Source organism: Somniosus microcephalus, chromosome 9 (assembly GCF_052327205.1).
Source record: "Somniosus microcephalus isolate GS21.2 chromosome 9, FLI_Smic_1.0, whole genome shotgun sequence".
Taxonomy (NCBI): domain Eukaryota; kingdom Metazoa; phylum Chordata; class Chondrichthyes; order Squaliformes; family Somniosidae; genus Somniosus; species Somniosus microcephalus.
The window spans coordinates 57,007,350-57,020,202 of NC_140995.1; the positions used below are offsets into that span (position 1 = coordinate 57,007,350).

The window sequence follows — 12,853 nt, forward strand, 5'->3', positions numbered from 1 at the left end:
AAACAGCCGGCAATGCCCCGGGGGGGTGGTGTAGGAGGCCAGGGACGGAGGTGCGGGCAGGCGGGCGCCGAAAAAGCGGCCGGCCGCACCTCCACCTTAACTAGCGCCACTACCGCCACAGGTAGGCCCCTGTGTACCGGTCGCTATTTGCGGCCGGCGCTGAAGAGGCGGGCGCGACCTAATATGGCCATTGGGGCGATAGCAGGGCGCTGCGCACACCGATGACGTCATCGGTGGCGGCGCAGTGCTACAGGCTAACGCCGCTATTAGCGCCCCACTAAATATCGCGGTAGGTGTGGCCAGTGGCGCAAAAGCCACTGAGTGCCCTCTTTGGGCGCAAACTGGTGGCGCAGGCCACTGAATTTCTAGGCCCTGATATTGAAAAGGAAGAGCTTAATGCCTTTTTCTGACTTCCACAGATACTTCCTCTCAGATCTCTTGCTTTCTTTTTACCTAATTGTAAGTCTGTGATGAGCCATTTAACGATTGGGCTCTCGTGTCCTTCAGTGTGATGTAATAACTGATACACTTTTAAGTATTTGAATCTTAAAAATAATATTTTTGATTACTTTAACAATTGACATAACTTGACTTTTCACACTCTGCAACATGTTATCACAGGAAAAGCTTAAATTAACAAAACCAGGTGGATAAGCATGTTCCAGAACATTCCAGAAAGCACAAGACAAAAAAGGGAAGGAAGGTGAACACTTTCTGTGTGCAGCAAGGAGTAGCCTTTCTTTCAAAAAAGAGGTTCTGGTAAACCTGTTCGTGCTTTGAGGGGATTTAGAGGGATGCGATTTACTGGTTACAAGTTTGCATCCATAATCTCTCTCTTTTGGATGCTAACTGATAAGCTGTGCATTTACAGAATTGACTTCTATTTCAGATTTCCAGCATTTGCATTTTCTTTTCTATTCGCATGAAAATGATGTCCCTAAGAACATTTTTACAGATTGAAAACAAATTCTGAAACCCTTGGTGTCTCCAGGTGATGAGAATCTTTGGATTTATTGTAGCAGGCTAAACATCAAGATAGCGAGGGGTAAAGGCTGCAAATAGCTGGCGAGACATCAGTATTTTCAAATGGTGGCATTTGTGGACTATTTCACATTATTGTGTGGTATCCCTTTAAATAATCAGCACTGGAATCTCCCTTGGAAAAATGCAAGCAGTCGGACTGGGGTGGAAGAGCACTTTCTTGTTGGGAAGCAGTGGGTGGAGGTTGTGACTCTGCCCTACACAATACAGGCATGATCACCACTACATGTGAAATAGAAACTGAAATCACAGGCCTCACTATGTTTTATTCACCTTCCCCGCAGGCGATTACATCAGCAGTTTGAGAGCTACAAGGAACAGATAAGGAAGATAGGTGACGAAGCACGTCGTTACCAGGGGGAGCACAAGGATGACGCGCCAACCTGTGGGATCTGCCACAAAACCAAGTTTGCCGATGGCTGTGGCCATATCTGCTCTTACTGCCAGACCAAATTTTGTGCCCGGTGTGGGGGCCGTGTTACTCTTCGGTCAAATAACGTGAGTACACTCAGCAATGTCCGATCGAGGCTCTGCTCATCATTTACATTTGTGAGCTACTTCACTTAGTCATCTGACTGCACTGTAATCACTTCATGATTTTCTATAGTTCCTGCATTAGGGAGCAAAGCACAGACCCTGTTCCTTCATTTTAACATGGCCTAACTAAATGGGATATATTTTCCTCAGTTTTGTAATGCAAGCAGATAAGTTGGCTTCCCTGCTTTATATTCTCACTAACCATTTCGCCAATATTCGTAAACCGAGGAAAATATACCCACACTGTGTTCACCAATGTGCTTTTTCCTGTTGCTTGGTCTCCTCCATACATTAATGGGTAGATCTTATCAGGGCAATGCCGGTACATAGGGGCTCCACGCCTCGTTCCATGGAATGGTGAGGCAAGAGTTTCCTTCCACTCCCCCCCCCCCACCTTCTCAGTTCTTCTGCTGTTGGGAGGTATCGAGAGGGGGGCAGGCACTTCTGCATTGAGAAGCGGGTAGAATCGGAAGGAGAGTCACCCAAGGTTATCCTGGTGGACTTCCTGGTTTCAGAATGGTGTTGACTGGGGCATTGGAACATGTTGCCTCCCCACCCTCACCCTGGGGCATATTTTTTGCACTGGAGAGACCCCAGAAAGTGGGAATAGGGGCAAATGTTTGAAAAAAGAGGGAATATCATCCTCAAAAATTAGAAAGAGCATTAATGTATTTTAATCACAATTTTGCTGACTCCCACACACACAAGCCTGGAAATTGCTGTTCATGTGTTAATTGTGGATTAACTATGGGTTACTAAAGGTTTCTGGTAAAATGTACTCCTCCTGATTTACCCACATTACTGCTTTTTCAGTCTGTGGGCAGAACTGCAGCAATTGTTTCCCAAACAGTAGATGAGTGAGCAAGCGAGAAGGAAGCAGCATTCTTCAAATCCACTGTGCGCTGCAATTCGGAGGCAGTTAATCACCTGAAATTACACCTTGACCTGGACTTTGAGAATAAGCCTAGAAAACATTGAATTCTACACATAGGGCTGACACTGTAGCACCGATTCGCCAACCTGCACTGACTTCATGGTTGCTCACCCAGAGTGTGGATTCTGGGAATCTACCCTAAAGAATAGCTCCTTCACAATAAAGTGGTACAAATTTAGAAAAGAAACTGCAGTGAAATAGGCTTGGCTGAGCCATTTGAGAAGGAAATCATAGAATCTTACAGCCCGGAAGGAGGCCATTCGGCCCATCGTGCCTGTGCCGGCTCTTTGAAAGAGCTGTCCAATTAGCCCCTCCCCCTTGCTCTTTCCCCATGAACTGCAATTTTCTCCCCTTCAAGTATTGATCCAATTTCCTTTTGAAAGTTACTATTGAATCTGCTTCTACCACATTTTCAGGCAGTACATTCCAGGTCCTAATAACTTGCTGTTATTTCTCATCATCTCCCCTCTGGCTTTTTTGCCAATTACCAATCTGTGTCCTCTGGTTACCGACCCTTTTGCCACTGGAAACAGTTTCACCTTATTTACTCTCATTAAAACCCTTCATGATTTTGAATGCCTCTATTAAATTTCCCCTTAACCTTCTTTGCTCTAAGGTGAACAATCCCAGCTTCTATAGTCTCTCCACGATTGAAGTCCCTCATCCCTGGTACCATTCTAATGGACAGATTGCTAATTCAACAGGGATTAGAGGGATACAGGCAGGGCATTAAATGGTTTGTTGAGGTAAGACCATGGATCTGATGGGCAATGTGAACTGAAATCTTGTTTTTTACACTAGATTTTTTATTTTTATAACAACTTTTCTTTCCTTCAGTTGTTACATCTGTGAGATAGTGTATAATATAATTGGTTAAGAGCTTGGCATAGGTAAAGGGCATCATGGGATAGTTAGCATTGAGAGCTAAAGTAAAGGAGGAAGTGTAGAAATGACAGGTGTCCATTGAACAGTGAGGAGGATAGTGACAGACTTCAAGAGGACATAGACAGGTAGGTGGAATGGGTGGACACGTGGCAGATGAAATTTAATGCAGAAAATTGTGAAGTGATACATTTTGGTAGAAAGAATGAGGAGAGGAAATATAAACTAATGGGTACAATCCTAAAGGGGGTGCATGAACAGAGAGACCTGGGGGTATATGTACACAAATCGTTGAAGGTGGCAGGGTGGGTTGAGAAAGCTGTTAAAAAAGCATATGGGATCCTGGGCTTCATGAATAGAGCTATAGAGTACAAAAGCATGGAAATTATGATGAACCTGTATAAAACACTGGTTCGGCCTCAACTGGAGTATTGTGTCCAATTCTGGGCACCGCACTTTAGGAAGGATGTGAAGGCCTTAGAGAGGGTGCAGAAAAGATTTACGAGAATGGTTCCAGGGATGAGGGACTTCAGTTGTGTGGATAGACTGCAGAATCACAGAAACCCCACAGTGGTTGTTTTCCTTAGAGCAGAGAAGATTGAGAGGAGATTTGATAGAGGTGTTCAATATCATGAGGGGTCTAGACAGAGTAGATAGAGAGAAACTGTTCCCATTGGCGGAAGGGTTGAGAACCAGAGGACGCAGATTTAAGGTGATTGGCAAAAGAACCAAAGGCGACGTAAGAAAAAACTTTCTTACACAGCGAGTGGTTAGGATCTGAAATGCACTGCCTGAAAGGTTGGTGGAGGCAGACTCAATCACAGCTTTCAAAAGGGAATTGGATAAGTACCTGAAGGAAAAACATTTGCAGGGCTACAGGGAAAGGGCGGTGGAGTGGGACTAGCTGAAGTTCTCTAGCAGAGAGCTGTCATGGGTTTGACGGGCCGAATGGCCTCCTTCTGCGCTGTAAACATTCTGTGGGCGTAATTCAGCAGAAGGCCCAGGACATCTGGTGTGAAATAAGAAAAAAACAAATAGTTTTAACAATACAGAAGCAGTATTAATTTCTTTGTAGTATGTGAATTTATTTGGTGTGATAGGGACTAACCTAGTTTTGATTAGGCAGTTAGGAAAGCAAGACAGGAGATGTTGGTCATGCAAAGTTCAGAGCAATTTAAGAAGAAAAGCTTTCATCTGAGAGACATTTACATCATCCATGTCAGTTCCTGCCATTCTCATGCTGCTGGACAGCCCCTCACAAGGCAAAAGATCTGTGTGGCTCACACCACTGAGCAGCATTGAGGTTCTCCACCTGTATTATGGCTATCTCAATCTGATTCACCAACTTAGTAAATCCAGACAAATCCAACGGCTGCAGATCGAAGCTGTAGGTCCCGAGTCCCTGTCAGAGCATTCATTATGCAAAATGATGCCTGAGCTTAGCACCTCGGCCATGGGTAGCCCCACTGCAGAGAGTTTTAAAGTGGTGGTCTTATTTTGTGCGCTTGCACGAGCCATTTTGATCCCTCTTCAGGAGCAAGACAACTGAATGGGTAGCCTGCAACCCTTTAAGAGCTGCTGGGACAGGATAACCCTCCGTTTATCCCAGTGTTTGCCCAGTTTCAGTGCAAATGTATGTTAATGAGCTGGTGTTTCATTATAGTGCAAGGTCAGCTCACTATACTACAGATGGATGCAGCATCCTAAGAGCAATGGTTCCACTGGTATTGCACTTGAGACTGCATTATCCATCCCAAAATTTGTATCGTCTCCCAGAGCAATGCTTTAGTAAGCAGGAAGAGATTTCTCTGAGTGCATTCCTCCATGAGCCAAACCTAGCTTTTGGGACTCGGTTATTTGTAAAAGCATCAGATAGCTCTCGCCTCATTTTCCAATTCCATCATCTACTGGAAGCAATTGGCTGTTCATAGACATTGCGTGATGTCCCTGCAGGTTAGCTGAACTGTCCTATAACAGTAGCAACATTTTCACACTTAACTTGGGCCACCCTAGTGACAAATGAGCATATGAAACACCATCTGAACAGCTTTCAAGACTATTAACATCTGACTGCATTCATCCAGATTCTTGAAGTAAGAGATAGGATAGGTGGAATTCACCTAGCCAAGTAATTCCAATTACTTGGTTATTGTTTCCAGGTTAGCAACTATCACCTAGTCTGTAGCCGGGGAAAGCCACATTCTGAAATAGTAAACATCTTTCCTCACCCACGTAAATGGGAAATGCCTTACTAAGCCCCAGTGATGTAAGGCATTCCGTGGCCTAACTGTAAAGAAAGAAAATTGAAAAAGAATTGAATAAAAGGAGGTTTTGTATAGAATTGCAACCTTTTTCCTAAAATTGGATAGGAGGCCAGTATAGTAGGATAGGGAATTGGATCATGATTTGAATTCTGAAATTTGCCACTGTTGAAAGTTAATTGAAAAGGGTACAGTAGAGTTATGGTTATGTTACTAGACTAGTAATCCAGAGGCTTGGATACTAATCCAGAGAACGTGAGTTCAGATCCCATCATGGAAGTTTTATAAGGAAGTTATTCTAAACCTTTATAAATCACTGGTTAGGCGTCAGCTTGAGTATTGTGTACAATTCTGGGCACCACACTTTAGGAAGGATGTCAGAGCCTTAGAGAGGGAGCAGAGAAGATTTACTAGAATGGTACCGGGGATGAGGGATTTCAGTTATGTGGAACGCCTAGAGAAGCTAAGTTTGTTCTCCTTAGAACAGAGAAGGTTAAGGGGAGATTTAATTGAGGTGGTCAGAATTAAAAAGGATTTTGATAGAGTAAATAAGGAGAAACTTTTCACCGGGAGGGGGGTCGGTAATCAGAGGACACAAATTTAAGGTAATCGGCAAAAGAACCAGAGGGGAGATGAGGAAAAAAAAAATTATGTAGCGATTTACTATGATCTGGAATGCACTGCCTGAAAGGGTGGTGGAAGCAGATTCATCAGTAACTTTCAAAAGGGAATTGGATAAATACTTGAAGGAGAAACATTTGCAGGGCTATGGGGAAAGAGCAGTGGAGTGGGACTAATTGGATAGCTCTACCAAAAAGCAGGCACAGGCACGATGGGCCGAGTGTCCTCCTTCTGTGCTGTATGGTTCTATGATTCTATAAGTTTAACCTCAGTAACTAATGCCTCTCAATATGAGACACAGAAGTAAGTGGAAAATATACTTTTATTTTATAAAATAAACTTTTGGAGTCCAGTAGAAATTTCTGCAATAAATTAATATTCCTACCATTTTTTTAAAGTCTGTGAGTGCTGAAAAGTGCCCTACCAGCACAAAGAGCTCAGAGCCCACACAAACATCACTCATATATCATGTGATCTTGCACTCACTGGAGCCAAGTCCAGTGAGCTCATGACCTTTTCTATGTATTCCTAGGTATTAGTCTCCAAACCTTCCCAAGCATAAATATGTGTGCAAATTAACTGAGCCACTCAGATGCAGAGGGACTAAAATATCATTGAACTGATGCTGGGTGTGAGTGGAGACCTGCAATGGTGGATCCATGCGCAAATCGGGGACCCGACACTTGGAAAGATTGATTGGAGGCGGGTTGACAACGAGTTTCCTGCCCACTGTCAATCTGCAGTCCCGCCTCCAATCCCGCACTCTGAGGACCGGCAAAATTCCAGCCTTAGAGTCCATTCCACACTGTGGCTTTTTAACAAGTCAGTACTTTATTTGGCGTGACAAAAGCCTCTCCTTGTATGACCGTTGACTTGACCAGATCTGACATACAGCATAGATATTGTAGGTTCTACTGGCGGGTTTTCTGAACACTAAACTAAATCTATTACTGCCTCTGTTAATATGATTAACACATTTGTTTACATAGTATTTCCAGTCTGCTCTCCACGAATTGGTATGAGTGCATCAAGCATTAATCCAGTTACATAGCTAACAGCAACTTCCAGGCTTAAATATCAGTAGTGTTTCTAGTGGAGACTTGGGGCTGGATTTTCATTGAGGAGGCGAGTAGGAGGCGGGACTACAACTTTTGGGGTTGTAGTCCCGCCTCCATCGAGTTCTAACCAACCCACGCAATTTAGACTTGATTGCCCTTGTTGAGCTCGCCCAGCGGGCTCAGCAGGTCAATTAAGGGCCACCTGGCAACAGGTGACGTCACAGATTGATATGTCATCTGTCAAGACCTTTTGACAGATGAAATATCAGCGTTTCACAGCTGTTTGAAGCTGTCAAACACTGACAATCTGTACTCCAGGTTAATTCCTTCCTCTCAGGATGACTTAGAGATCTCCCCGGAACAGAAAGCAGAGGCTGCAGGTTTTGACAGCTCACAGCCATTCTGCTTTCTGTGCCGGTGAGATGAGGGACTCCCAAGACCTGAAGGAAGGAAGGCTGTAAAGGTAAGTAAAGGTTAGTAGAACTTCTTCAAACACTTTAAACATACCAAACACACTTACCTCGGCACTCATGCACCCATCACTCACCTGAACACCGGACATCTCGACCCCTCCAAGCCCTTCATCCCAATGGCCCGCCTCGCTAACTTGGCGTGGTTTGGAGCCGTCGGGAATCCCACATTTCAACAATGGAAATAGTGATTAGGCTAAAAACTGCATGTTAACTACCTGTTAACAGGCAGTTAATTGGCACTAATCCCCTTCCCGCCTCGGGGAGGCGAGTCCCAGTGTGGGGCGGGTACCCGCCTCCTTTGAAACTGGCATGGGGTCGGGACCCCCGATTTCAGGATTTTAAACCCCCACACGCCTCCAATCCCGACTCCACGGCCCAATGAAAATCCAGCCCTTGGCGTTCATCACACCCACTAACAGAAGACTTTTATGGAAGTGTCTAGAATATATAGAACATAATTTAGAAGGATGGCTCACAAGTTAATCTCCCACTATCTAGTTGTGTATGGAGAATGCCTGTTTTAACAACACTGGTTAGAAGGTTGAACATTTTTTTTGACACTGTCTAAACTTTAACTGAAAGAGCCCCGGTGAAGCTAGTGTAAATAATTGTAATTTATCTATTTCTCTTGTATTGTTAATTTAGTATATTGAGATTTTGGGTGGTTTGCTCAACATTTTGCTGATTTCATTATAATCAATAACAAAACTTTGTTTCCTGCTAGGTTCGGTTGAAATTGCTTATGAAAGTGTGCTTTGATAAAATTGTGATGGCTCTGATGTCTTTTGATTAACACTTGCCTACCTTTCTTCCTCATTTTTCTTGTTTTCCTTTCTCTTTGCTATGCTTCCTTGGATGCTCTCTCTAAAAGGAGGACAAAGTGGTTAGATTTCATGCTTTTTCTATCTTAGTTTTTTTCTATTATTAACAAAATAGGAATGTAAAAAGTAGCTAACTGCAATATATTTAAAGGAATTTAAGTGAGTAGTTATTAAAATCCCCAAAATGTACCTGTTGTTTAGAATGTATTGTTAATTTGAGGCAGGGCCTAAAATACTTTTCTTTCTCTAATGTTTGTGCTGAACAGAGTGAGGATGTTCGTGTTGGAAAGTGCAAAACGTTCCTATTTCAGGCACGTCTAGGTCAGGTATAACCTACAGTTTTGTACTGTGGTCCCATACCCACTGACTGAGACTGCCGAAGCGCATTTCACATGGGACCCTTGCAGGCAGCAGACACTTTCATTCTATCTGTCTGAGCTGGATTTGAGCCCAGGCCTCAGAGATGCAGCAATGTCGTTGACCCACTGCACCACCCAGCTCATTCTTAATGCTGCAATTACTCACCCTGCTCCACTACTGTTACATCTGTGATGAGTTGGTCAAGTTAGAAACAGCTTTTTGTTCCTAGGTTATCTAAATAGTTTTGTTTTGTTTCATATTGATTCTTAAAATAACACTTGTAAGAAAAGCATTGAGAGGCAGCCTGATGGTGCACAACGATGCTTTCACTCATTGATAGGAAGTGGATTCCCCCTCATAATTTCCCCATTTGACGAGTTCTCTGTCCCTCCTGGCACTTGATTTGCTGCAGCTTTGATGTTATTTCACAAGCAAAAAAATTGAATGGTCAAAGACTTTGCCCGGGAAATTTATCTGCCGGCTTTCCTACGCACCTAAACATGGTCTCTGCCTCACTTTTGGCAGAGTTAAATAGTATAAATGTGTTTACGAGGCAATTAGGTGTGTTTGTGGTTAAGGGTTATGTGATTTTGAGGTTCATCGTTGTTGGGCCAAGTTCCTATTCTGAGAAATTCTTATGCTCTTCAGTTCTTGCAGTAGATACAGATGCAGGATAACACATGGGCCGCGAATTTCCTTGGAGCTGCTCCTGCTCTGTCGCCAAGCTGGAAGTGCGCTGGAAGTTTATGCGTGTAAGCGAGATTTCCACCACAATTCCAGTGAAGCTATTCTGGCGGAGCGGGTGCAGAGTCAAAGAAATTCCTAGCCATGTTCTGCAGTGTGTTCCAGACAAATAGCTGAGAGGGCAGAATGAACTGGGAGAGCAGGATGTGTAACTTTTTGTGAATTGTTTAAATAAGGTATCGCTCTGAGATTTGTCGGGTCTATTTTTGCAACAGGTAAATCATGTTAATGCTGTTCATTTCATAGTTGTTTACATTTTTTTTTCATGGAATGCTTTATGCAGAGTGGGCCATTGTGCAAGTATATGGTACAATTGTGTAAATGTACTGTTATGCAGACAGTTGGCTGTGATTCATGCCAGGAAGACATTGGAGAGGCTGGGGAAGGATGGGGTCAAAACTTATACTTGGATTTGAAGTGTTTCATAGGAACAGGAGTAGGCCATTCAGCTCCTTGAGCCTGTTCTGCCATTCAATGAAATCATGGCTGATCTGTATCCTAACTCCGTAGAATCATAGAATAGTACAGCAGAGAAAGAGGCCATTTGACCCATCGAGTCTGTGCTGACTCTTTCGAAGAGCAATCCAGTTAGTCCCACTCCCTCGCTCTTTCCCCATATCTCTGCACATTTTTCTCCTTCAAGTATTTATTCAATTACCTTTTGAAGGCTGCTATTGAATCTGTATCCACCACCCTATCAGGCAGTGCATTCCAAATCCTAACCACTCGTCTAAGAAAGTTTTTCCTCATGTCGCCTTTGGTTCTCTTGCCAATCGCCTTAAATCTGTGTCCTCTGGTTATTGACTCTTCAGCCATTGGAAACAGTTTCTCTTTAAAATCAAGAAGGGTTTAGATAGAGTAAATAAACACCTCTATCAAATCTCCTCTTGGCCTTCTCTGCTATAAGGAGAATAACCCCAACTTCTCCAAAACAAAAGCAAAATACTGCAAATGCTAGAAATCTGGAATAAAAACAGAAAATGCTGGAAATACTCAGCAGGTCAGGCAGCATCTGTAGAGAGAGAAACCGAGTTAACGTTTCAGGTCGATGACCCTTCGTCAGAACCCCAACTTCTCCAGTCTATCCATGTAACTGTAATCCCTCATCCCCCATTCTAGTAAATCTCTTCCGTACCCTCTCCAAAGCCTTCACGTCCTTCCTAAAGTGCGGTGCCCTGAATTGGACACAATACTCCAGCTAGGGCCGAACTAGTGTTTTATATAGGTTTAGCATAACTTCCTGGCTTTTGTACTCTATGCTTCTCTTTATAAAGCCTAGGATCCCGTATGCTTTGTTAATCTGTCCTCCTACCTTCAAAGATTTGTGCACAAACACCACCAGGTCTCTCTTTTTGCACCCCCTTAAAATTGTACCATGTAGTATTTATTGTCTTTCCTCATTCTTCCCACCAAAATGTATCGCCTCACACTTTTCTGCATTGAATGCACCTGCCTTGGCTCCATATCTCTGTAATACCCTTGGCCAGCAAAAATCTATCGATCTCAGATTTCAAATTATTAATTGAGCTCGCATCTACTGCTCTTTGTGGGAGAGAGTTCCACACTTCTACCAATCTTTGTGTGAAGAAGTGTTTCCTAACTTCTCTCCTGAATGGCCTGGCTCTGATTTTAAGATTATGTTCCGTTGTCGTAGACTTTCCCCCCAACCAGCGGAAGAAGTTTCTCTATCTACCCCATCAATTCCTTTCAAAATCCTAAAAACCTCAATCAAATCACTCTTTAACTTTCTCTATTCCAGGGAATACTAGCCTAGTTTATGTAATCTCTCCTCATAACCTAACCCTTGGAGCCCTGGTAACATTCTGGTGAATCTGTGCTGCACTCCTTCCAAGGCCAATATATCCTTTCTAAGGTGCAGTGCCCAGAACTGTACACGGTGCTCCAGATGTGGTCTAACCAGGGCTTTGTATAGCTGCAGCAAAACTTCCTCCCCTTTATATTCAAGCCCTATGTTTATAAAGGCTAACATTCCATTAGCCATTTTGATTATTTTTTGTACCTGACCACTACATTTTAGTGATCTGTGTATATGGATCCCTAAATCTCTTTGGACCTCCACTTTTCCTACCTTTTCACCATTAAAAAAAATTATTGCACTGCAGGCATTAGTGGATGGGGCTAGGGCCAACAGGGAGGTGCTGTTCCCTTCATCAGGGAGGAAGAGGCCTCCCACTCAGACCAAGGCTGTGTGGATGCAGGTGGCTGAGAAGGTCAACTCCTTGGGAGTCACCCACAGAACCTGGATACAGTGCAGGAAAAGATTTCATGACCTTCAGCGCACTGGAAAAGTGAGTATGAATTTCCTATCACCCTCAATCTGATCCCCATTGCCTTTCCTCACCAGCGCTCAGCTTTAGCAATCTCTTCCTCCACATCCCACTTGACACTGACATCCATGCAACCTTACCCATTCCCTCTCTCTCTATGCTCACATTCACATAACTATTCGACCGTGCAGCCCTCACACTCCCTATCACTCTGATGCTTTGAACACAACTGACAACACACAGGGAGGGCCCTTGGTCTTGCAACCTCACTCCATCTTTGTCTCCTTCTAAGTATCTATGCTATGCAATCTCTACACTCACTCCTTCATTCTCACTCAACCTCCACTTGTCTCCCTCATTGCAGGAAAAGAGAGCTCACAACAAAAGAGAGCGAGCCAGGACAGGAGGAGGGACAGCCTCAATAGCCCACCTGACCCCCTGGGAGGAGGCCATCCTGGAAATTATGGGAATAGAGGATGATTCGCACGTGGGGGACGGACAGACGGGTGTAACACAGCAAGCTGGTGACAGAATAGTTTCCCATCTCTCTCTTTGACATTGCACGAGTCGCTGATAATGATTGTGAAGCTGTAACAGATGGACTTATGAGCATCTGCCAAAAGCTATGTGCATGTAGCCTTTGCATCACATCTCTGACTCTTTCCTTTACTCCCCCACAGGACCATCACAAGCATCCATCCTCCCTAGCCAGGAAGAAGAGGCTGAGCAGCCAGACTCCTCAGAGGAAGCTGCAGCCTCTGAGGGCGCAGCATCAGCAGAATTCAGCGCACCCAGCACCAGTGCAGACATTCACACCTCGGTGGGACTTTCGG

At 44.0% G+C, this 12,853-nt stretch overlaps 1 protein-coding gene across 15 annotated transcripts in view; it reads left to right on the forward strand.

The window, feature by feature from the left end:
• rims1a (regulating synaptic membrane exocytosis 1a) overlaps nucleotides 1–12,853 on the forward strand; it is a 1,194,810-nt gene that overhangs the window by 525,817 nt on the left and 656,140 nt on the right. For all 15 annotated transcript variants that reach the window (XM_085996611.1, XM_085996612.1, XM_085996615.1 and 12 more), the window contains exon 3: nucleotides 1,326–1,539. In XM_085996611.1, coding sequence (XP_085852737.1) covers nucleotides 1,326–1,539 — 214 coding nt within the window. The remainder of the gene's footprint in view (nucleotides 1–1,325; nucleotides 1,540–12,853) is intronic.